At 42.0% G+C, this 25,664-nt stretch overlaps 2 protein-coding genes across 3 annotated transcripts; both read left to right on the top strand.

Annotated features, from left to right (window-relative positions):
- The first annotated feature begins 2,771 nt into the window (after positions 1–2,771).
- LOC112214219 (RAD51-associated protein 1) lies at positions 2,772–7,012 on the top strand. Its single transcript, XM_024372813.2, has 9 exons — positions 2,772–3,045; positions 3,320–3,366; positions 3,492–3,636; positions 4,350–4,456; positions 4,657–4,749; positions 4,897–5,034; positions 5,144–5,347; positions 5,453–5,605; positions 5,751–7,012. Exons 1-9 carry the CDS (start codon positions 2,948–2,950, stop codon positions 5,876–5,878), a joined length of 1,113 nt encoding a protein of 370 aa, XP_024228581.1. The 5' UTR covers positions 2,772–2,947; the 3' UTR covers positions 5,879–7,012.
- A 119-nt stretch (positions 7,013–7,131) lies between these two features.
- Positions 7,132–19,777, top strand: LOC112214925 (dual specificity tyrosine-phosphorylation-regulated kinase 4). Of its 2 annotated transcripts, XM_024373956.2 has the most exons (15): positions 7,132–7,430; positions 7,721–7,790; positions 14,453–14,542; positions 15,434–15,607; positions 15,769–15,883; positions 16,080–16,243; positions 16,372–16,508; positions 16,647–16,787; positions 16,988–17,126; positions 17,284–17,365; positions 17,485–17,657; positions 17,777–17,837; positions 18,348–18,477; positions 18,857–19,044; positions 19,242–19,777. In XM_024373956.2, exons 1-15 carry the CDS (start codon positions 7,399–7,401, stop codon positions 19,517–19,519), a joined length of 1,974 nt encoding a protein of 657 aa, XP_024229724.2. In that variant the 5' UTR covers positions 7,132–7,398; the 3' UTR covers positions 19,520–19,777. The 2 variants fall into 2 exon arrangements, with proteins under 2 accessions (XP_024229724.2, XP_024229725.1); XM_024373957.2 differs by lacking the exons at positions 7,132–7,430; positions 7,721–7,790 and adding an exon at positions 12,903–13,715.
- Positions 19,778–25,664: the final 5,887 nt, after the last annotated feature.

The following is a 25,664-nucleotide window of genomic DNA, read 5'->3' as shown; positions in this document are numbered from 1 at the left end:
TGAAAGAAAATGTATAGAGTAAAAAGTACAGTATTTTCTTTATGAATGTAGTAAAGTAGAAGTAAATGTTGTCAAAAAGGAAAGGTAAGTTTTTTAAATGTTCTTTTTTTTATTTTTTTATTTTTTATTTCACCTTTATTTAACCAGGTAGGCAAGTTGAGAACAAGTTCTCATTTACAATTGCGACCTGGCCAAGATAAAGCAAAGCAGTTTGACACATACAACGACAGAGTTACACATGGAGTAAAACAAACATACAGTCAATAATACAGTAGAAACAAGTCTATATACGATGTGAGCAAATGAGGTAAGATAAGGGAGGTAAAGGCAAAAAAAGGCCATGGTGGCAAAGTAAATACAATATAGCAAGTAAAACACTGGAATGGTAGATTTGCAGTGGAAGAATGTGCAAAGTAGAAATAGAAATAATGGGGTGCAAAGGAGAAAAATAAATAAATAAATACAGTAGGGAAAGAGGTAGTTGTTCGGGCTAAATTATAGGTGGGCTATGTACAGGTGCAGTAATCTGTGAGCTGCTCTGACAGTTGGTGCTTAAAGCTAGTGAGGGAGATAAGTGTTTCCAGTTTCAGAGATTTTTGTAGTTCGTTCCAGTCATTGGCAGCAGAGAACTGGAAGGAGAGGCAGCCAAAGAAATAATTGGTTTTGGGGGTGACCAGAGAGATATACCTGCTGGAGCGCGTGCTACATGTGGGTGATGCTATGGTGACCAGCGAGCTGAGATAAGGGGGGACTTTACCTAGCAGGGTCTTGTAGATGACATGGAGCCAGTGGGTTTGGCGACGAGTATGAAGCGAGGGCCAGCCAACGAGAGCATACAGGTCGCAATGGTGGGTAGTATATGGGGCTTTGGTGACAAAATGGATTGCACTGTGATAGACTGCATCCAATTTGTTGAGTAGGGTATTGGAGGCTATTTTGTAAATGACATCGCCGAAGTCGAGGATTGGTAGGATGGTCAGTTTTACAAGGGTATGTTTGGCAGCATGAGTGAAGGATGCTTTGTTGCGAAATAGGAAGCCAATTCTAGATTTAACTTTGGATTGGAGATGTTTGATGTGGGTCTGGAAGGAGAGTGTACAGTCTAACCAGACACCTAGGTATTTGTAGTTGTCCACGTATTCTAAGTCAGAGCCGTCCAGAGTAGAGATGTTGGACAGGCGGGCAGGTGCAGGGAGCGATCGGTTGAAGAGCATGCATTTAGTTTTACTTGTATTTAAGAGCAATTGGAGGCCACGGAAGGAGAGTTGTAATGGCATTGAAGCTTGCCTGGAGGGTTGTTAACACAGTGTCCAAAGAAGGGCCAGAAGTATAAAGAATGGTGTTGTCTGCGTAGAGGTGGATCAGAGACTCACCAGCAGCAAGAGCGACCTCATTGATGTATACAGAGAAGAGAGTCGGTCCAATAATTGAACCCTGTGGCACCCACATAGAGACTGCCAGAGGTCCGGACAGCAGACCCTCCGATTTGACACACTGAACTCTATCAAAGAAGTAGTTGGTGAACCAGGCGAGGCAATCATTTGAGAAACCAAGGCTGTCGAGTCTGCCGATGAGGATGTGGTGATTGACAGAGTCGAAAGCCTTGGCCAGATCAATGAATACGGCTGCACAGTAATGTTTCTTATCGATGGCGGTTAAGATATCGTTTAGGACCTTGAGCGTGGCTGAGGTGCTCCCATGACCAGCTCTGAAACCAGATTGCATAGCAGAGAAGGTATGGTGAGATTCAAAATGGTCGGTAATCTGTTTGTTGACTTGGCTTTCGAAGACCTTAGAAAGGCAGGGTAGGATAGATATAGGTCTGTAGCAGTTTGGGTCAAGAGTGTCCCCCCCTTTGAAGAGGGGGATGACCGCAGCTGCTTTCCAATCTTTGGGAATCTCAGACGACACGAAAGAGAGGTTGAACAGGCTAGTAATAGGGGTGGCAACAATTTCGGGAGATCATTTTTAGAAAGAAAGGTTCCAGATTGTCTAGCCCGGCTGATTTGTAGGGGTCCAAAATTTGCAGCTCTTTCAGAACATCAGCTGACTGGATTTGGGAGAAGGAGAAATGGGGAAGGCTTGGGCGAGTTGCTGTGGGGGGTGCAGTGCTGTTGACCGGGGTAGGAGTAGCCAGGTGGAAAGCATGGCCAGCCGTAGAAAAATGCTTATTGAAATTCTCAATTATAGTGGATTTATCAGTAAAAGTAAAGTACAGATACCCCCAAAAATGACTTAAGTAGTACTTTAAAGTATTTTTACTTAAGTACTTAAACCATTGCTATTATAAAATTTATATTTATGTAGCTAAACCTGTACAGCTCTAATTAAATTGATATCGTTAATTTACACAACAAAAAACTAATTTAGCTAATCTAATTTTGGCGATTTTTAGCCCTGAAACAGAGGCCACACATAACACTTGCTACAGCTACAAGTTCAATGACATAATTTACAATGACATTTTTTTACAAAGCACCAAAAATATTTGTAACCACACAAGACGTCTCGAATTGTTCATTGATTAATGATTGTTGATTCATCTTTAATGATGTGGTTATCGATTCGTGAAAGTTATTCTCAGCAGATTCGCCTCTTCTCACCAGCTCACACAGATGGAACAAGGAGGGTTGGTTCTAAATCTATTTGGGAAGATCTCCATTGTTTCTCGTTGCGTCCTCTGTCCTCGTCTCCTTCTCATAACACATTGGATGAGAAAGCCAGAGGTCCCGCCCCTCTGACATTCTTCTCCATTCGGGTTTGAGAAGGAGACGAAGAGAGAGGACGCAACGATTTTGAAAATTTCTCTGTCTCACACAAGGGAAGAACAAATGACGAATCAACGAATCTGAATCGTCAGATTTGTAATCACATTTTCGGGCGGGATGATTGAAAGTTTGTTTTCGTGGACCAGTGACCACTGTTGAAAATCTGCATAGTATGTTTTATGGCTACTTTTACGATACGATCAGTAAAACATTTGAGCAATAATATAATTTTGACCATCGCTAAAGAAAAGAAAACTGATATGGAGCGACCATCGAGGTTTGTAACCAAAGCTTACCTTCTTTATTAGCTAAGCCTCGCTAGCTATTACAGTAGCGTTAGCCAGTAGTACGAGCTGACAGCACAGACTAGAGATGTGTATTGCTTTGCTTGATCTTTAGTCTCGGAAATCCCAAACCTACATTGGTACATTGTGGGTGGCAACCCGTCTGTCTAGAGAGACTACTTGATCTTGCCAAATCTTGTCACTTATAAAGTGTGTGTGCGCGCGCGCAAGTGGTTTTTATTGATTTATTATTCATTTTTTTGACAGGAAGACCAAGCTTGTAAATTATTCAGATTTCCAGGACTTGGGTGATGGTATGTCAAATCCAATGTATTCCATTAATTTATGGTGTAAATAGCCAGTTGGTGTTGCAATTCCCTTCTCCTTTTATGGTTTGTATGTAATAATGTGTTCCACTGTTTCTGATCATGTGCAACAGATGATGATTTTGCCTCTGTGAAAGCACCACCCAGCAAAAAAGCCAAGGAGAGTGTGAAAGAACCAGCACAGGAGAAAAGCAAGATTTCTTCAAGCAAGACCTCCAGTCAAGAGACTGGCTCACAGTCCATAGGCCACAAGGATAGGTAGGACGTTCAAGCAGAAACAACCCTTAAAGGGTTTACTAAACAACACCATATATTCAATATAATTTCTTGTTGTTTCTTTGTTCCTCAATAAATATGTTGTGGAGACAAAAGTTATGAAACATTCTTAACAGTTTTGTAGTGTGTGACCGTGGCTATGTAAACAAAAGCATGCATGCAGAACACAAACACACTGAATGTCCTTGTTGCCCTCTGTCAGTGCCCCGTCACCTTATTCTGCATAGTGACAGATAAACAATAACAAATACCCAGTTGCAGGCAGTATTAGGGACACTGCGTCTAGATGGTGTATGTAATGACATCAGGCTGACCACTGGCCCAGAGAACTCCATAAATCAGTGCTCAAACTCAAATGAGTCTTTTAGCCAGATGCGTTGCTTGTGATCTGCCATGCATCAAATCACAAAAAGACACAATGTGTGGTGAATCATTGGCAAGGTCTCTGAGGCCAGTGGCAGTAATGGTGTTTTGATGTGTCATGGTGAGACAGAGTGACAGTCACTCTGAATGTAACCTTGTGATCAATCTGCTCTATGTTGATCAATATTGTCTGTGAAACTTCAGCAGTGCAGCTCAGGATGACCAGAATTCACCTACACATATCACGTGTTACATGTCAACTCTGTCACACTTTTGTCACGTCTCTTTGAGAAGGCTTTTTAATGTATCAGAATTGTACCTGTGTTTTTCAGGAAACCATTGGATGAGAAGCTGTATGACAGAGATTTGGAAGCAGCTCTTACTTTGTCGTTGCTTAAAACCACCAAGATAAATGAGGAACAATGTTCTTATAATCCAGGTTTGCATTGGACTGTTTATTCTTTACAATTGGTGTTTGAAACATTGCTGTTCAACAGCAAAACAGCAATTTGGAGTGGTTTGGCTCATTGGTAGATTTATCACAATGCGCACATTACATACAGTGGAGAAGAGATGACTTGCATGTCTCACTCACTGTCAACAATTATTTGCAATTTAGTTTATTCTATTTAATTTTAGAAAGATGTGTCAAGAATCAACCACAAAGAGATGGTGAAAATCTGGATCCATCATTACGCCTTTCCAACTGCAGTGTGGACATCAACCATTTGGGTATTTATTTTTGATATCTAAAATGCATGGGTGGTGATGCTACACATGCCCACCACTGTCAAATCTATGTAATATTATTGGATCCCATGCTTTTGCATCTCACAGACACTAGTGATCCCTTTGTGATTAGATAATCTGCTCCCTTAGGCCTTGACCAGATCACGAATGATCGGGGATCCCCTTGCGCCCCCTCCAGACAGAGGAAGGCAGCCTCCAAGGCTACAGAGCAGCAAAGAAGCATGCTGAAGGATGGCGATGAGGACTACAATCCCAAAGGGACAACAGGTTGTCATATCAACAAAATGGCGTATGCTCTTTGTTTTTCTACATTCCAGGTGTATTTCATGACACACATTTGTTGTGTACTGTATACTGAATATTCCTTTCTATTCAGATTCAGAGAGTGATGCTGATTTCACTGATCCAGCTGAAAATGGTGATGATGATGATGAGTTCACAGTAAAGAAACCAGAGAAAAATAAAAAAAACACAAAAGTGAAGACAGCCAAGAAGGAGCAACCAAAAGCTAAACCTCAGGTGGCCTCAAAGGAAGAAAAGCAGCCATCAAAACCATCAAAAACCAAACCACATTTGACAGGTACTTAATAGCTTAATGAACTGTGAACTGCCATTCTAATAACTCAATCTCTTTATGCTCCCAGCCTGCCGAGTTTCAATCAAATTGTCCTTCTGTGCCTCACAGGGTCTCCCAGTCTAAAAACTCCCACCTTAGGTAGAAGTCCAACTCCCAAGCCTGCTTCTGTGCCCAAGAGGTCCCCTGCCGCTTCTCCTGTCTCCAGACCTGCAGTCTCTGGCAGTCCAGCAGGGGGCAGAATACCCAAGTGGAATCCTCCAGGTAAGACTGACTGAAAGGTCAAGGAGGTCATCGTAATCTCATAAACAGGTGTAGGACTGCATGTTTGGAAACAAGGTTGTGCCTTGTATTCAGGCATTTTAAGACCCAGTTCACCCATTATTTTTCTTATACAACTTGTCATCAGGTCACGTTGGACGAAGTCCCGGCTCATCACAGAGTGCCCCAGTGAAGTCTCCAGGGCAGGGTCTAAGACTTGGACTGTCTCGCATGGTGCGGGTCAAATCCCTACACCCCAGTGTTGCTAGTCACTGACCCCACCTATCTATCAGAGAGGAGCTCTGTGCCTCTCTGCGTAATTGACAGTTGACTTTCAGGATTCCTTTTGTAATCCTCTAGATCTGTCTATTTTAAATAAGAGGCATTCAAATTGTACTGTTAATTATTTTTAGTCTGGTGTCATACATGCTCTCCTTTTATAACAGCTCATCTTTTGGACCATTTGACTTAACAAAGGTTAGTTCCCAACTTTTTCTGTTATTAGGCCTACAGCAAAGCCTTCAGATTTCAAACCTTTTGTGTCTTTTATTATTTCAGAGAGGTTTTTGTCTTCTGTCTGTTTAGTTTTCACTCAAACGTGTAAAGAAATGGTGCAATGGCACACTGCTGGATACAATAATCTTAAAATGCAAAATGAACATTGTTAAAGTGGGTAAAAAGCTGAGGGATGAGGCTGGAGAAATGTAACCACTCTGAAATTCATAGATAGAGCTGTGGATGCAAGGACTGACCATTCATGATATCAAAACTAGTTTTAACCATGTTTTGAGGCTATATACCCAAAGTGCAAAAACTGGTTGGATCAACTTTATTTTCAGCCATTTCAACCCACAAAAAATCTATGTGATGAAGTTGAATCAACATGGATAATTGGATTTTCAAAAAGTCAAGGTAAGGGTATTTCATAATTTTTTTCACCCAACTTTGAACCTAAAACGACATGACATTTTTTGTTAATTTCATGTTAAATTCACGTTAGTCGACAACTAAACTAAATGTAAATCAAAATGAGAAGTTGAACTGAAGGCTGTGCCCAGTGAGTAGTGTTTGTTTGCATTTAATGTATTAACAAACATTGGGATTAAAACAGTTTATATTTTGGGGTCTGATGGGGTATGACCATTGAACCAACCTCATGAGCCATTTATAAGTTATATTCTTCAAGACTCAATGGGCTAATATCATTAATTTTAAAAGTAAAATAATGGATGTAGCAACTACAGAACGCCCCTTTTTATATAAGGTTTTACCTTGATTTTACGAAAATCCAGTAGAATAGGCTATGTACGTGTTCTATTTGTGTTTAAAGTTTTGTGGATTTTGTTTGTTTAGCGAAAGCTTTGTACAGTGTGTAAATATAAAGCATTAAAGATTCAATATAAACTATAACCTTTTATGTAGTGAGCATGTTTCCAGTATAGCCTGTATAGGTCTAATGAGTTTGTTCAGCATCTCCGTGTGTTGTGGAACATTGTGGACAGCTACTTTTTGAGTGAATGATAATTCTCATTGCTCCCAAAACCAGAACTGGAAAGTGAATCACCATAGATTATCATTATTCTTTTGCGTTACATAATGCGTTGTTTTACGTGTTGATTTCACTTTTAGCGCTTATCAGTCAACAGCGCGCCGTCGTCAGTCCGAATGTATCTCCATTACGACATAATGAAATCACAATGACATGACGCGTATGTATGCATAGTCAGTTTGACCATTGCGTTTGACAGTTCAATATTTAGTTTACTCCGTTACCTTGCAGCAGTAAACCACCGGACATGAGCGAAGAAAATCCATCCAATGAGCGAAAGTAAGTGTGAATTAGTTGTATGACTCACATTTCTGATTTTGGTTATCAATCCTTTTTTTATCGTGAATTTGCCATATTTTCTAGCGCATTTCCATTTTCTTTTCATTCTATTGCTGTGTTATTTACTCATATACTATGCAAACATCTAAAGGGATAATAGACAAATAGGATTAAAAAACTATCGCTCAAAAAAGATAATTCCACTATTTAAACACAAAAAAACATGTATGTCAAAAATCTTCAAAGACTCCATAAACCTCTCAAGTTGTTGACCTTTCTGTTTTCAATAGGAAAGAAATGAAAAAGAAGTTGAAGAGACTTATCGAAAACAGGAACCAACATCTCCCGTTGTTGAAAAAGGTACTGTATTTCTCTTGACATTTACAATATAGACATTTAGCAGACACTCTTAGATCATATCTGGGCCACCTGAGATCCAACAGTCAGAGTTGCCTAACAAAACTCCAGCCTTGGATCCAACCAGGCCTACCACAGGAAGAAGGTAAATTTACCATCAATCTGAAGCCCTACCCCCAGTTACATCTCAATCCTCTGGCAATTAAAAAAGCACATTGATTGATATCTGACTAGCACAGTCTCTGTCTCTGCACAGGCTGAATTCTATGTACAATGCTGCAGTCCCAAATAAATTAAACAATAGTCCATGTCCTCTGAATGGGATCTGCAGTAGGCCACCTGGGATTTGAGATTAAACAAATAGCTGGACCACTGGAGGACAAGATATAAAATGTGGAATGGAAAAAAATCCACCACATAAAATTAACAAGAAAAGGAGAGTGGGAGACTCCCTGATCCAGTGGTGCTAATTCATTGCCTGTAGAATACCAATAAGAGGAAGCCTGAAACCAAAGGCAGGAATATGAGATAGTGAGCGATGATGAATTCCCTCTACATGCCATGCACTCAGGAAACATCTCTGTGCTACTAGAGATGTTGTTATACAGACTGCTCCTCTGATCAAATGTCTATTTAGGGCTGCTGGCTGCGGCACGATCTACCTCAAACTCTGGAACATGTACTGTCAGAACTCAACCAGGGCTGATGATGAAAGCGAAGAAAAAGACACGAGCATTGCGGCTACATCAGCAATGCAATGCCTAGAAGAAATACAAAAAAGGCAGAGAAATGTCATTTTGACATTGTATTATGAATCTAACTTGATAAAAGCTTTCTTTCATTGGTCCCTATTGGACTCAAAAGAAACATCACATATATTTTGTTTCATGTAAATTGCTCATGGCTGTACATTGTTCCCATATGTGGTTGTTAACGGTGGCAGTCAAAAATGGCTTGTTAGAGCACTAGTCCATTGCCCTCGGAAGGGAGTGTAGGAGGTGACCGAAACCTGTCTTTGCTTACCTGGCTGACATGGAGCCAGACTGCCTGTCTCATCTCCAGCACCATGGACAGCGAACGGGGGAACAGACAGTGCAGCTCACCCCACCCCACCACATGGCGGATGTGCCGGCAGATGGCTCAGAGTAGTAGACAATGCAGACAAGTCGCTTACACTGTGTTCAGGGTTTAGGGGGGAGTGATAAGCCAAAGGTGTGGGTGCTCTACAACATGTTATGCATGCTATATAAACAGTCCACTGAGCAGTCTTTTAATGCATGGCAATGGAAATTTCTGTTGATTTGTCTGTGGTGAGTGTCTGGTGTTTTCCTGGTCTTGTTGGAGGCATTTTCATCAAACTATTTAGTTGGAAATTGGAAATGAAGCATGATCTTCTAATCATGAAGGCTACATTTTATTCATTAAAGTACCCCCCTCATGTTATGTTGTGGAGATAAATCTCTATGTTACAGCACAAAGAAAAGGAAGTATGTGTGTTCTCTGACCCCTTGTAGCTAAGTCAAATAACCCACAAATTCCCAGTGGAATGAACTTTGAAGGTAGCCCACTCTATCATTCACTTCACATTCCTCAGCAACTGCCTGCCGGAGTTGTCTGTCTGGGACAGTTGTGTCACCACCACTGCTCAGTCAAAAGGATAGAGTTCACTCTGACCAGCAAGGTTAGACTGGTTTTGACCCCTGACAGACAGACCGACAGCATTGTTTAGGGTAAAGCCAGCAGTGCCTGATTAGTCTATTCAAGATAATATTGTGTCTAGCTGTCTCTGTACGCAGATTGAAGTGGATACAATCTGTGTTCTAATATGGGTCCTTGGGAAAGGCCAGCTACACAGGCCAAGCCTGTCTGTCCCCGGCCTTTTCTGGGACAGGAGGATGGTGACATGGTAAGACTCCAAACAGGGCTGATTTACTAATGCCTGTTATGACATTCTCTGGATCAGCAGTGAAGAGATGGTTGTTATTGAATGCTATTGGTTACTGTCGGATTTACCTTGGACTTGATCATAGAAATTCAAACTGCATGAAGTGCATTTGTTTTGTGTGTGTGTGGAGGTTTTAACAATAGAGATGTAGGCTTGGCCACTGTGTTTTAGTTCTATTGCTATAGTTAACACTGCATTGTGTGCTCTCAGGGTTGTGTAGCTATTGATGTCCACCACAGTGCTTCTGCTCTTAGCTCTGCTCCTTCCAGAGTGGTTTTCCTCTCTGTGTCTCTGTGGCAGTCAGTCCATGGCAGGCTACTAATGGGATTTAGCCTGACCTGGATTAGACCAGTGGGTGGTCCCTCCTTACTCTCTAGCCTTGGATGCCTCCTACTACGAAAGTTAGAGAATAAACACCCACCTACAACAACACAGGTCTACTGGTGCACTCCATCATGCTGCAGGAGAAACACACCTTTTGTTTCCACTAGAAAATAAAAAGGGCTATCCTTTACCTTTGCACAATTGTTTCCAGTTAGTCTTATAAGCCAAAAAATATTGTCAAATAATCAATGGTATTTTATGCACTGTGGACAATGAACCTTTGCCCAATTACCTCAACCGCACTGTTGGTTATAACTGCTACAGTGGGGCAAAAAAGTTTTTAGTCAGCCACCAATTGTGCAAGTTCTCCCACTTAAAAAGATGAGAGAGGCCTGTAATTTTCGTCATAGGTACACTTCAACTATGACAAACAAAATGAGAAAAAAAAATCCAGAAAATCACATTGTAGGATTTTTAATGAATTTATTTGCAAATTATGGTGGAAAATAAGTATTTGGTCACCTACAAACAAGCAAGATTTCTGGCTCTCACAGACCTGTAACTTCTTCTTTAAGAGGCTCCTCTGTCCTCCACTCATTACCTGTATTAATGGCACCTAGTGAACTTGTTATCAGTATAAAAGACACCTGTCCACAAGCTCAAACAGTCACACTCCAAACTCCACTATGGCCAAGACCAAAGAGCTGTCAAAAGACACCAGAAACAAAATTGTAGACCAGCACCAGGCTGGGAAGACTGAATCTGCAATAGGTAAGCAGCTTGGTTTGAAGAAATCAACTGTGGGAGCAATTATTAGGAAATGGAAGACTTACAAGACCACTGACAATCTCCCTCGATCTGGGGCTCTACGCAAGATCTCACCCCGTGGGGTCAAAATGATCACAAGAACGGTGAGCAAAAATCCCAGAACCACACGGGGGGGACCTAGTGAATGACCTGCAGAGAGCTGGGACCAAAGTAACAAAGCCTACCATCAGTAACACACTACGCCGCCAGGGACTCAAATCCTGCAGTGCCAGACGTGTCCCCCTGCTTAAGCCAGTACATGTCCAGGCCCGTCTGAAGTTTGCTAGAGAGCATTTGGATGATCCAGAAGAAGATTGGGAGAATGTCATATGGTCAGATGAAACCAAAATATAACTTTTTAGTAAAAACTCAACTCGTCGTGTTTGGAGGACAAAGAATGCTGAGTTGCATCCAAAGAACACCATACCTACTGTGAAGCATGGGGGTGGAAATATCATGTTTTGGGGCTGTTTTTCTGCAAAGGGACCAGGACGACTGATCCGTGTAAAGGAAAGAATGAATGGGGCCATATATCGTGAGATTTTGAGTGAAAACCTCCTTCCATCAGCAAGGGCGTTGAAGATGAAACGTGGCTGGGTCTTTCAGCATGACAATGATCCCAAACACACCGCCCAGGCAACGAAGGAGGGGCTTCGTAAGAAGAATTTCAAGGTCCTGGAGTGGCCTAGCCAGTCTCCAGATCTCAACCCCATAGAAAATCTTACGAGGGAGTTGAAAGTCCGTGTTGCCCAGCAACAGCCCCAAAACATCACTGCTCTAGAGGAGATCTGCCAGCAACAGTGTGTGAAAACCTTGTGAAGACTTACAGAAAACGTTTGACCTCTGTCATTGCCAACAAAGGGTATATAACAAAGTATTGAGATAAACTTTTGTTATTGACCAAATACTTATTTTCCACCATAATTTGCAAATAAATTCATTAAAAATCCAACAATGTGATTTTCTTGATTTTGTTTTCTCATTTTGTCTGTCATAGTTGAAGTGTACCTATGATAAAAATTACAGGCCTCTCATCTTTTTAAGTGGGAGAACTTGCACAATTGGTGGCTGACTAAATACTTTTTTGCCCCACTGTACACTGCATTAAGAAGTCAGTCTTCATTAAAAAAATCCTGGGCTTAGCCTATAGCCATGAACAGACTAAGGCTGGAGGCTTACTAGTGAGGACTGGTTGTGACTAGGCTTCTTCAATATCATGGACTGAAGCTGGAAATAATATCACCATGGAGACTGCAGCTTGTGTAATGGCAAAAAAAACATATATGGATGGTATGTCAAAGGTGAGAGAAATACACTGGGTAGCAATTGAAAGAAAACAGCTATTTTCTGTTAGCACTGATAAAAAGAAAAACATGTTATGAAATAACCACTTATCTAGTCGTGTCTACCCCGAGATGACTGACCATGCCGATGTAGGCTTCAGTAGAACATACTGTACCACCCACTTCACGCTTGGGGTATGTAGGATGAATCATGTGACAGTGTAGATGCCTCTCCCACACATCTCAAAGGATTCTCCACTCTGGATGAGCTAGCACATGGTTTGCCTTGATGTGTAATTCACTTTCAATTATAAGGTGTGCGTGAGGTTTTTTTTTTTTTTTTTTTTTTTTTTAGTATTTTTTTACAATACCTGTACCAGAAGTACTCACAAGAATGGTAAACCAACTACAATTTTGAGAAGTGAGGACATTCCGGTCCTCACTTATGAAAAGGCTGTTTTAGGTTAAGGGTTAGGGAAAACAGGATTTTGAATGGCAATCAATTGTTGGTCCCCCAAAAGTCCTCACAAGTATAGTAAGGTGTGTGTGTGTGTGTGTGTGTGTGTGTGTGTGTGTGTGTGTGTGTGTGTGATTTATAAACTGATCCAATGATTAAACATTTGATGATTTAGTACTGGTTTTTGACAATTGCATTTTTACAACCTAAAGATCTTTACTACTGTAAAGCTGTCGTGATATCATTCAATATTCCATGTTTAATGTGGTTATTTTGATGGTACCGTCGTGGGAGACTAAAGTGAAGTAGTAATCATTAGCTTCAGATGTGTGGTTGCTATTCAGCAGTGTTACTCTGAGTTTCAGTTCCCGGACAGTGATTCTGACACGTGAGCATTGATCCAGTGTAGGTGCATCTCATTCTCTGTAGTAGGCCTACACTGTGAGATAAAAACCGCGAAGACTCAACCCAAGGATTTGGGGATTTAAGAAAAAATGGTGTCATACACGAGCTATAGAGAGGGGATTTGTTGTTGTTTGAGCTTGGTCACAAACGGTCGATGGATTTTGTTTTGCTGGGGGACTTGGCAAATACTGTACATGGTTCTATAGGCTACTAGCTACATAACGGTTTTACGCGCAATGTTGATTCTCATGCTTGTAAAGTTATGTATGCGGTACCTGAGGAGTCTGTGTGAAGTTGGACAGTTGAATGAATTGACAAACAATCTATACCGGGAGTCCAAGGTGTCGCTTGTCGATGTGGAATAAACTGTGACCCTAGAATACCCTAACAGGTGGCTCTCCGACGATATGCGCGTCAGTCTAACAACAGCTTGCACACTCTCCATAATCTTCGGCTGACAAAGCTTTTTTTTCTGCATCTACAGTCCGTTCATTACTATTCAGCAGCACTACTCTGCAGTTACCACCGAGCTCCAACATCGTTTTGATGCGAAGCAGAATATTGGTTTCTGCGTTTACTCGGGAATAACATTTAGCCTGGGAATGTTTTCAAGCTGTGCGCTCACGTGGACCAACTAGGAGTGATTCTCGATGATAATTGGAATTCACCCGGGTTATAACGCAATGTTTCCAGAAATTCATATCAAGGTGAGGTATAAAGAATGGTATTGCTTTGTTTTATGTGGCTCATTGGATACAAATTCAACATGGTCTTTTTTGCATTTTGTTTTAGTTCACAGTACTGTATTTGGAACCTCTGTACTTTCATGCTAACTTTAAGTGTACTGTACAGACTGTACTGGACAGACAGACAGTAATTAGGTCTGAACACTTTCCAACTGTTTTCAGAATCAGATGTTAATGCATTGACACAATTACTCCCAGGGTTTCATGGTTCCACTAACCTTCAGATGGACTAACCCACTTCAATCCCCATGATCTACAGCTCCGTGTGCTCAGGAATGGATCATTGGCTTCCTGGGGTCTTCTGGGTTAATATGATCCGTTTGTCACGGCTGACACCTAGCTGGTGTCAGCACTGGATTCACAATATATTTGTGCCACTGCACATTTTTATATTGCAGTATTCAAAAATGGGCTTACTGTGTCTACTCTAGCCATAGTGGAATACCCCCCCATGCATTTATGCAGTATTGACTACAGCTGCATATGAACCACATTTGAGAATCATCGCTAGTTCTAAAAATACATTGCAATTTAATTAGGACGTTGGCCTTCATAGATTTTCTATATGCAGTCGGTGCCAAGCAGAATAATCGGGCCAAGCAGAATAATTTGTGCCCATGTGTAGGTGTGTGCACGAGTGTGTTCATCTTCAGCTAGCGCATATTATATGATATCCTTTTCTCATCCAATCCCCACAGACAGAGAAGCCCGATGCCTACTCCCAGCAACACAAACTCCAGCCTGAATGCACACGCCTTGGGTCCAGCCGGGCCTACCAGCAGCAGCAGGTAAACCTACTCCCTGATCCTCCAGTATTCTGCTCTTGTATGTGGGTGTGCGGGGAATACGATTGATGTGTCATGATCTGTTCGTGTGGGGGAGTACTATGACTCGTGTGAGCTGTAAGGGAATACTGTATGACGGAACAGCCCAGCCCGCACCTCTGAAAACACGGTGCAGGGTAGTTATCACCAGTTAGTCCCTGCTGATTGGATCCTGAGTTTTAAAAGTAATTTGCCTTATCCCAAAATGATTCAATGGCCTAAATAACAGTGTGAACGTGCCGGCCGGGTGCAGAGGTAACTGTCTTCGGTACCATGTTGCTATATATAGCTCTTTATGAATAATTAATCTTGCAGAAACTGCAGTAAAGCCCTGGATATTAAACAGTGCGTCCTATTAATAGAAATTCCCCTCTCGATTTGGCAGCACTGTTTCAGTTCAAATCAATAAGGCCACGAGAGACATACTACTGTAACTGCAGCACAGCTTTATCCTTCAGTCAGAGGTGGTGCCCTGATATAACCTAGCCTTTTAGGCAGCTTTTGAGAGGATGTGTTGCATAGAGTACCGAGAAAGACTAGCAGCCTATAAACAAAGAGAGAGTGAAGGAAAAATAAATGGAGAGAGAGAGAGACTCCGAGTTGGGCTGCAGTGGAAGCTTCTGTCGAAAAGCAGACCTCTAAGGCTTTAGACCCTGCTTTACTCTCGCCCTGGCACGTAACTCTATGCCCTTTCTGGGCACCACAGGCTACTTGCCTCATTACTGAATCGGCAGGAAAATTAGAAACACCCAGTGCCTCAAACCTCGTTATGTAACAACACCTGTATTATCTCTGTAGATTTAACCTGGATGACCCTCTAAATATGGGTCCTTCTCTCTCTTGTTCTGGCTGTAGAACTGTGGCTCGGGCAAAGGCACCCTGCCCAAGCTGGATACCAAGCCCTTGGTTGTAAACAATGTCAAGTACCATCACCTGTCCGAAAGCATCCTGCCCAACATCACCAGCAAGGGCCTGCAGAACACCTGTGATAGGCAGCTTTCAGGTACTAGGCACCAGGAAAGCTTCCAGGTGAGTCCTTGTTACTATTAGTCTAATCTCTTGGTATTATGTACTTAGAGCCTAGTATATTGAAGCAATGAAACATTCTGCTGAGAAATTATAAGTGTTAAATTGTTACCATGCACAACCTCTGCAACTAGTTAATTTCCTGTATGTTTTACAATTGACAGGATGAGAGATCACAGAGCTCCACAGTGGAGAGTCTGCCAGAGTCCATCAACAGGAAGAACAATCAGGAGCAGGAGAGGAATATTGAGGGACACAATCTGCCCATGTCTCCTGCAGGTGTGTGTGGGCTAAGGGTAGGACTAGGTCTGAGTTGGAGAGTAGGGAAGCGTTGGTGGAAGGTGCTGTTGTTGGCGATTTAGTATTGGCAATTCTAAAGGAGAAAGAGTTTTCTGTCCCTTGATCTTATTTAATCAGGAAGAAACAAATGCAAACTGAGATTTGCTGACAGGAATTTCCTTTCCCTCCTATACAGAGGTCCTGAAGGCGTTCAAAGATCGTCTGACGGAGCATGAGCAGGAGGAGGTCATGGACTACTCCGAGGTCTGGTACCTGGGCCTGGATGCCAAGAAGATGGAGGGTTCCCCCAGCCTGCCCCATAACTCTGGCTATGACGATGAGAGCGGAGGCTATCTGAAGGTAACATAAAAATGGGCACAAAGATGGCAGTAAAGAAGCTCTGTGAATTTCAGAACCAGTTTTAGTGCCATATAGAGTAAACTTTTTGCCGTATTGCTTTAAAGTAAATTATGCCCTTTTCTCTGCAGGTCGCGCATGACCACATAGGCTTCCGGTTTGAGGTGCTGGAGGTGATCGGGAAAGGATCCTTCGGACAGGTCCTGAAGTGCCTGGATCACAAGACCAATGAACTTGTCGCCATCAAGGTCATTCGTAACAAGAAAAGGTGACTAACACCACTAGCTAGCATATCGTAGTACAGCTGGGTTGTCAAATACCAACATTTCACTAATAACACGTTATGACACGTTATGACACGCTATGACACGTTATAACACTGCTTCTCTGTTATGATTGGCTGCAGGTTCCACCACCAGGCCATGGTGGAGTTGAAGATCCTGGATGCGTTGAGAAGGAAGGACAGAGACAACAAACACAACATCATTCACATGAAGGAGCACTTCTACTTCCGGAACCATCTCTGCATCTCCTTCGAGCTCCTGGGGTAGGCTTGACGGACACAGACACTGTAGGGTCAAATATAAGATCATATTCAGAAATACAATAATACCTTTTTGTTACTTGTTTATTTAGTTCAGGAGAGAATACGTCTGCTATATTTCATCCACAGGAGGTAAACATATAGTATGAAGATTATTTGGGCATTTAAATCTAAAGGATGTTTGCTTATCTTTGATCGTGCAGAGTGAACCTGTACGAACTCATCAAGAAGAACAACTTCCAGGGCTTCAGCCAGATCCTGGTGCGCCGCTTTGCCTACTCCCTCCTCAAGTGCCTGCAGATGCTGCACAAAGAGAAGATCATCCACTGTGACCTGAAACCGGTATGACCCCTAGCCATGACCTTTAACTCCTAACAATCTTGACACATTACTTCATGAAAAGTGAAGCATATTTGCACACACATTCATTGTTGGCTCAGTATAATGGTGCCACAGGAGATGGAGAGGATCTGCTCATACTTGGGTATTTATTTTCCAGGAAAACATCCTTCTGTCACACAAAGGCCAAGGCAACATCAAGGTCATTGACTTTGGCTCCAGCTGCTACGAGCAGCAGAGAGGCAAGTGTCTTAACTTGTAGATTTCCTAATGTAGGGTTCGAGCAAGTAGGCAAACGGGGGGCACAAACTCATTATAGTATCACATTATAGCATACCTAATTCCTGGCTCTCCTTCACAGTTTACACCTACATCCAGAGCCGCTTCTACCGTTCCCCAGAGGTGCTCCTGGGCCATCCCTACAGCATGGCCATCGACATGTGGAGCTTTGGCTGCATCCTGGCTGAGCTCTACACTGGCTTCCCCCTCTTTCCTGGGGAGAGTGAGGTGGAGCAGATTGCCTGCATCATGGAGGTACCTACCTAGTACCTACAATATCATGTTCTCTTTGTTAATGGCTCTTTCAACCTTTTGGTTTGGCTAGCAACGTTGATGTATTAATCACTGTGTGTGTTCACCTGATTTGTTCTCAGGTGCTGGGAATGCCTCCAAATGATTTCTTGTCGACAGCAACCAGGAAAAAGCATTTTTTTGGTAAGCTTTTTTGATCTAGTACAGTCACATGGTTTTCTCTTTGACTGTTCGATTGAAATTCTGTTAAACTGAGACCTTTCACTTCTACTCATGTACCAATAGGATCACAGTTAAATGTGTATATTTCTGACATAGGGATTTGTATAATTTTAGTGTCAGAGGGTGTTTAAGCAATAAGCCTGAGGGAGTGTGGTATATTGGCCATATAACACAGCTGAGGGTTGTTCTTATGCACAACGTGAAAGGGAGTGCCTGGATATAGCCCTTAGCTGTGGTATATTGACCATATACCACAAACCCCCGACGTGCCTTATTGCAATTATAAACTGGTTACCAACATAAATAGAACAGTAAACAAGTATGTTTACATCACAACCATGGTATATAGTATGATATACACATGGCTGAAATGCTGTTTCAGCCAATCAGCATCCAGGACCCAAACTACCCGGTTTATAATTCTTAGTAAGAGATCTTCTTGTTGATTATTCACTGGTTGTGATTGTGCAGATTCCAAGGGCAACCCCAGGAACATCACCAACAGCAGGGGGAGAAAGAGACGGCCCAACTCCAAGGATCTGGCCAGTGTCCTGAAGACCAACGATCCTGTCTTTCTGGACTTCATCAAACGCTGTCTCATGTATGTACTGTGTACACTGTACACCTGTCAATAACACAGCCATAGAATTACCCAATCTCAAATATTACTAAGGAGTCATGTGAAGCGAGCCCTCTTTCGCATTATTATTGACTTAAGTTTATTTACCGTTTACTCATCCAAGGGAGGCTCATTGAGATTGAAATCTACAAGGAAGCCCAGTGTGGGGTTTTACCTTTGGTTCTCTCTGGGAGAATCTCATTTGAATACTCCTCACTTCCTCTCTTCTCTCTCCTCGCCTCCATCACAAAACCCAATGGAGGAAGAAGGTCAGAGGGGAGGGACCTCCGAGAGAGCACGCAAGGTGTATTCAATTGAGATTCTCCCTCTGACTGACTCTCTGCTCTCTTCTCTCTGTCAGGTGGGACCCTAAGAAGCGCATGACGCCCGACGAGGCCATGCAACATGAGTGGATCCAGGAGGCCCGCTCCAACAAGTTTCGGCCCAAGACCCGCACCGTGAGAAGGCCCAGCGAGAGCCTGAGCAACGTGGAGAACAACAAGATAGAGCAGCACATTCCCCACAACCCAGCCCTCATCAACAAGATAGGTAAGAGGAGCAGTCATCTACCATACTACTACCATGCCCTCATATGTATGTGTTTACATGTAACAAAACAAAAAACATCTGCACTAGGCATTTTTTTGACTTTGAGAGTGGCAAATTGACACAAAGACTACATTTTCTCCACATCTCTATGATTGACATGAAGTAACAGGCATCTTACTTCCCCCTCTCTGACGCAGTTGACAAGGCATTCTACAGCCCGTTCTCCAACGCCACAGACAAGAGAGAGAACTCTGTGAAGCTGGCGTCCGCCGAGCGCTTGCGTCCGATCGGGGCTTCGGCCGAGGGCCAGATGGGCGAGGGCAAGACCAAGAGCACCAGGGCTGTTAGCAGCAGCAAGCAGGAGGTACCTAGGGAGAGATCAGTCCACATCGTCATCAGACCCCGGCTGGAGCACACTGTAGACGCAGACAGGGACAGTCTGGAGCCCCAGCAGGGCCTGTCCCCCATCACATGAAGGCCCCAGGGACAGAGGGCTTGGGGCTGGGAGGGGGTTGAGGGGACGGGGGATGCATAGGTCACATGCATAGGTCACATCAGGGTTAATATCATCAGAGGTCAAACATAAGACACATATTTATAACATTAAATGGGGTCATGGTTGGAGTGTATCCTGTTTTGTAGATGTAGTGGGTCATCAATTTGTTATATACAGTGGGGCAAAAAAGTATTTAGTCAGCCACCAATTGTGCAAGTTCTCCCACTTAAAAAGATGAGAGGCCTGTAATTGTCATCATAGGTACACTTCAACTATGACAGACAAAATGAGAAAAAAACATCCAGAAAATCACATTGTAGGATTTTTAATGAATTTATTTGCAAATTATGGTGGAAAATAAGTATTTGGTCACCTACAAACAAGCAAGACTTCTGGCTCTCACAGACCTGTAACTTCTTCTTTAAGAGGCTCCTCTGTCCTCCACTCGTTACCTGTATTAATGGCACCTGTTTGAACTTGTTATCAGTGTAAAAGACACCTGTCCACAACCTCAAACAGTCACACTCCAAACTCCTCTATGGCCAAGACCAAAGAGCTGTCAAAGGACACCAGAAACAAAATTGTAGACCTGCACCAGGCTGGGAAGACTGACTCTGCAATAGGTAAGCAGCTTGGTTTGAAGAAATCAACTGTGGGAGCAATTATTAGGAAATGGAAGACATACAAGACCACTGACAATCTCCCTCGATCTGGGGCTCCACGCAAGATCTCACCCCGTGGGGTCAAAATGATCACAAGAACGGTGAGCAAAAATCCCAGAACCACACGGGGGGACCTAGTGAATGACCTGCAGAGAGCTGGGACCAAAGTAACAAAGCCTACCATCAGTAACACACTACGCCGCCAGGGACTCAAATCTTGCAGTGCCAGACGTGTCCCCCTGCTTAAGCCAGTACATGTCCAGGCCCGTCTGAAGTTTGCTAGACAGCATTTGGATGATCCAGAAGAAGATTGGGAGAAGGTCATATGGTCCGATGAAACCAAAATAGAACTTTTTGGTAAAAACTCAACTCGTCGTGTTTGGAGGACAAAGAATGCTGAGTTGCATCCAAAGAACACCATACATACTGTGAAGCATGGGGGTTGAAACATCATGCTTTGGGGCTGTTTTTCTGCAAAGGGACCAGGACGACTGATCCGTGTAAAGGAAAGAATGAATGGGGCCATGTATTGTGAGATTTTGAGTGAAAACCTCCTTCCATCAGCAAGGACATTGAAGATGAAACGTGGCTGGGTCTTTCAGCATGATAATGATCCCAAACACACCGCCCGGGCAACGAAGGAGTGGAAGCATTTCAAGGTCCTGGAGTGGCCTAGCCAGTCTCCAGATCTCAACCCCATAGAAAATCTTTGGAGGGAGTTGAAAGTCCGTGTTGCCCAGCAACAGCCCCAAAACATCACTGCTCTAGAGGAGATCTGCATGGAGGAATGGGCCAAAATACCAGCAACAGTGTGTGAAAACCTTGTGAAGACTTACAGAAAACATTTGACCTCTGTCATTGCCAACAAAGGGTATATAACAAAGTATTGAGAAACTTTTGTTATTGACCAAATACTTATTTTCCACCATAATTTGCAAATAAATTCATTAAAAATCCTACAATGTGATTTTCTGGATTTCTTTTCCTAATTTTGTCTGTCATAGTTGAAGTGTACCTATGATGAAAATTACAGGCCTCTCGTCTTTTTAAGTGGGAGAACTTGCACAATTGGTGGCTGACAATACTTTTTTGCCCCACTGTATGTGCTGCACTATAGAATATATTTCCTAGTCCAACGGTATGTTTAGCGCTTGGACTCTGTCTAGCTGCAGAGGTCTTTGGAACACAGAGTCTTCGGTGGGTCTTTGGGTAGAGTTAAATGAGCTGTGTATCAGCAAATGTTGGTCTTCTCTAGTAATGCAGTAGTCACAAATGGGCTTATTGCATCTAGAATGTGGCCACATTCACTTGTCATAAGCTTGTAAAGTAGCACAGGTCCCTTGCATTAGTTTAAAATGGCTGAGAGATTCTGTGAGGTGGGATCCCTCGGCTTAGAACCCAGATCAATGCCCAGATTTTCCTGTTTTCCACTCTCGGTATAGCCAGGTTAGGCCGAGCCACATTTACTGTAATTTTGCCAGAGGTTTAAAGCTCTTTGAGTAGGCTAATTCCCTGCAAGTTTTCTACTGGAATTGAAGTTTTGGCTTTGACAACACTGATGTCTGACCCAAAATATACGTAGGTTAAGCCCCGGCCCACGTGTTTGCATTGAAATACGCATGGCAAGCCCAAGGAGTTGCCCGTGCCATGGATGCGATGTTTAAGGCTCTTAGCAGCACAAAGCATCTCCCATGCACAGAGCTGATGGTGATAGTGGAAAAACGTAAAGCACTAGTGTGCACAAACTGATCTTGAGATTACTCAGAGTTTACCATGTTTATGGAGTTTGACTTTGACTCAATCATTTGTGGTTGTTGACCATAGTGTTATTGATATTGTTTCATTACTAGTTTATTAAAACTCTAGGTGTTACTGAATAAAATTACAATCACTTGTAAGTCAGTGAAAGGGCTGTCGAGCTGACAACTGTTAGCTCAAAAACAGGGCCCTCAAGTGGTCAATGTAAAGGAATGTTATTTTCCTGACCTGAAATGCCAAGCTTGGACTGGGATTGGATGGTTTGATATTCTTCATACGCCATTGTCATATACAAAGTTTCCCAGTGTCTACAAAACAGGAATATTCTGACCAGTGATCCTCACCACTTGTTATTCAAATGTGCCTTTCAGCATCCAAAGTGACTTTTCTCTGACCCACAAAAAACATTCTGTTTTTTTATTCCTCACACAAATGTCATTTTTAAAAAGCTCTTAATTCTTCAAAAAAGCAGTTCCACCTATTTTGATTAACTTCTCTTACCTTGACAAAAAGATAATTTGCTACAATGTTCAGCTTTCTTCAATAAAACCTGGGCCAAATGAAGGAAGGAAGCTTTTTTTGTTCTCTGTAAGCTTCTTTTTAAGGAAACTGGTGCTGATGCTTTTCACATGCTCCAGTTAGAGAGAGTCATTTTAAAACTGTTTTTATATTTGTAACATGTTCAGAAATGGAATATATTTCCTTTTGAACAGTACATCATTTAATGTACATTTTACACTTTTGTTATGATTAACTTATTGGTTTAAGGTGTGACCTGTATATGAAATATTTGCGGTAATAAACTCAGGAAAAAGGAAATGTCCTCTCACTGTCAACTACGTTTATTTTCAGCAAACTTAACATGTGTGAATATTTGTATGAACATGGTTACACGTGGTCTGCTACTGCAAGGCCGATCAGCTGTCCGTCCTGTCTCCCTGTAGCGCTGTCTTAGGCGTCTCACAGTACAGATATTGCAAGTTATTGCCCTGGCCACATCTGCAGTCCTCATGCCTCCTTGCAGCATGCAAGGCACGTTCACACAGCTGAGGCATGCAGCTGAGGCACAGCTAAGGCACGTTCACACAGCTGAGGCATGCAGCTGAGGCACAGCTAAGGCATGTTCACACAGATGAGCAGGGACCCTGGGCATCTTTTCTTTGGTGTTTTTCAGAGTCAGTAGAAAGGCCTCTTCAGTGTCTTTAAGTTTTCCTTAATTCCGTAACCTTAATTAACCTTAATTGCCTACCGTCTGTAAGCTGTTCGTGTCTTAACGACCGTTCCACAGGTGCAGGTTCATTAATTGTTTATGGTTCATTTGACAAGCATGGGAAACAGTGTTTAAACCATTTACAATGAAGATCTGTGAAGTTATTTTGATTTTTACGAATTATCTTTGAAAGACAGGGTCCTGAAAAAAGGACGTTTCTTTTTTGCCGAGTTTATATCTCAAGCACTGTATGTATACATAACCAGGTCACATTGGCAATGTCTTAAATGAAATATGTATTTTTTTTTACCATGTTTCAATTGTAATTTGAATGGTTTTCTTGTTTATTTTTCAGTGCTCGCTGAACATTGTTATTTAAGAGAGCCCCACAGACAATAGCTGGTGCGCTTAATGATCATATTGTGTGATGTACTGAGTAACTGTTTTGCTATCTTTCTATGTCAGTATAATAGCATGCCAGGACATTGCTGATTTGTATTGTACTGTACTACAACAAAAAGAAAGTGTGTGCATTCATTTCAACCAAATTATTTCACAATCAGCCATTGTGGTCTATTTGGAAATAATTTAATTGAGGGCATTCCACTTGATGAACTGTATATTGATACGAAAACATTTATGAACATGTAATTGAATAAATTGGTTGCCTCTGCCCATTTGATTGGACCTCAGATCATTTTGATGCTGTATAACACAAACATTCAGCTAGTTAATGAAACAATAGATTATTACCATACAGGTAGTGAAATAATAGATGATTATCATGCAGGTACCCCAGTTTGGCTAATGTTAGCCACCACCTAACATTAGCCACCTAGCTAATTGGAATTCGTAACATACAGTATCATACGACTTGCAAATTCGCAACATATTGAACAAATTACAATTTGGAACATACTTTATCTTACTGAATGGATGATGGACAACCACAAATGAATACATACCATACGAAATGTAACATTTCATAATAAGTGGAGTGTCTCAGATTTAAATACAGAATCATTTGAAATGCTCTGAGACCTGAGACCTTTACCTCTTAAAATCAGGTGGTCAACCTAGAATGGAGAAGAGCTACAGCTGCTCTTTATTGTGGACTTGAGTTTGAATTACAAGACAAAGTGCTAGTGACAGCCAAGACCATCACTTTCAGAGAGCCACACCTTTGCAGCCTGTAGTATTGTGGTTTTTAGCATTTATTTCCTGGCTTCAACAATGACTTGAATGCCAAATGAAAGGTTGGATCCATTAGGTGCAGGTTTTTGACCTGTTCAGTTCTTACATCTTTCAGGATAAAAGGCTTGTACGTTACAAGGTTAAGATTGATGAGCCAAAGGCAAATATTATTGAATGTGTGCTTTTCCTCAGAAACTCATTTGAACATTAGGGTGAGAAACTCACACCCACCGAGTGCCAGCCAGGTATGGTGCACCTCACACTCTCACCTTTCAGGCGAGCCTGGATCTTGGGAGAGTGAAAGAGGAAGGCCGTCCTGTCCGTATCCCCATGCTGAGTGCTTGCGCTCAAAGGGACGATGAGGCTATGCTTGAAAAAGTTGCACTTCTCTTTCTGCGAACATGTCAGCCTTAGTCTTCGAGTAGATTTAGAGTCTTTTACATTTGAATCATTTAGTAGACTCTCTTATCCAGAGCGACTTACAGGAGCAATTCATGTTAATTGCAATGTTCACTCTAAGCTGCGCACACTAGCATATAACAAGAGACAATTCTTTAAATAGTAAAACACAGGATAGCATGACTAACTATGTAATTTTCCATGATATTTCCTCCATTTTGAGACTAAGTCTCAACCTAATAGAGAATTACTTGCATTTTCATTAAACAAGCATTAACATGAGGAAAAATGAAAGACTTTCTTACACTTAGTAAATGACCTCTGTTGTCATTGACTTTCTACCATTCACGTAGTGCAATTCATTCTCAGAAGGGCATCTTCTTCAGGGGTCAGTAATGGCATGTCAAGAATAGTCTCAATGGCTTTTACACAACTTAAAAAATGTAAGCCTATGCTAAATTATTCAATTAAAAACAGTATTGTAGCAATGACGTTTGTGCAGTAAGCTATAGGCCCAATACATTATCACTTTATGTTGGCTTTGCTTGAATTGTTGTTCAGGACATTTTTTCTATTACAGATACTTTTAGTATACCTGTAGTATTGTGACTTTCAGCATTTATTCCAATCAACAATGACTTGAATGCCAAATGAATGGTTGAATTGAACCTGTTCAGCTGTGCAAATTCATTCTAACAGGATACAACATATCCTGAATCCTTTCTCAAGTATTTAAAAAAGGTGTTGGTATTTCATTGTACTTACATCCTTCAAGACAAAAAGCTATCAAGTTACAATGTAAAGATTCATGGCCCAAAGTCAAATAAAAGTAACTGTGTGCTTTTAGTCAGAAATTCATTTGAATATTAGGATAAGAAACTCACACCCCTGGGTGCCAGCC

The sequence above is a fragment of the Oncorhynchus tshawytscha genome, linkage group LG15 (genome assembly GCF_018296145.1).
Source record: "Oncorhynchus tshawytscha isolate Ot180627B linkage group LG15, Otsh_v2.0, whole genome shotgun sequence".
In the NCBI taxonomy this organism is placed as follows: Eukaryota; Metazoa; Chordata; class Actinopteri; order Salmoniformes; family Salmonidae; genus Oncorhynchus; species Oncorhynchus tshawytscha.
This window is presented reverse-complemented; position numbering and strand designations above follow the sequence as displayed.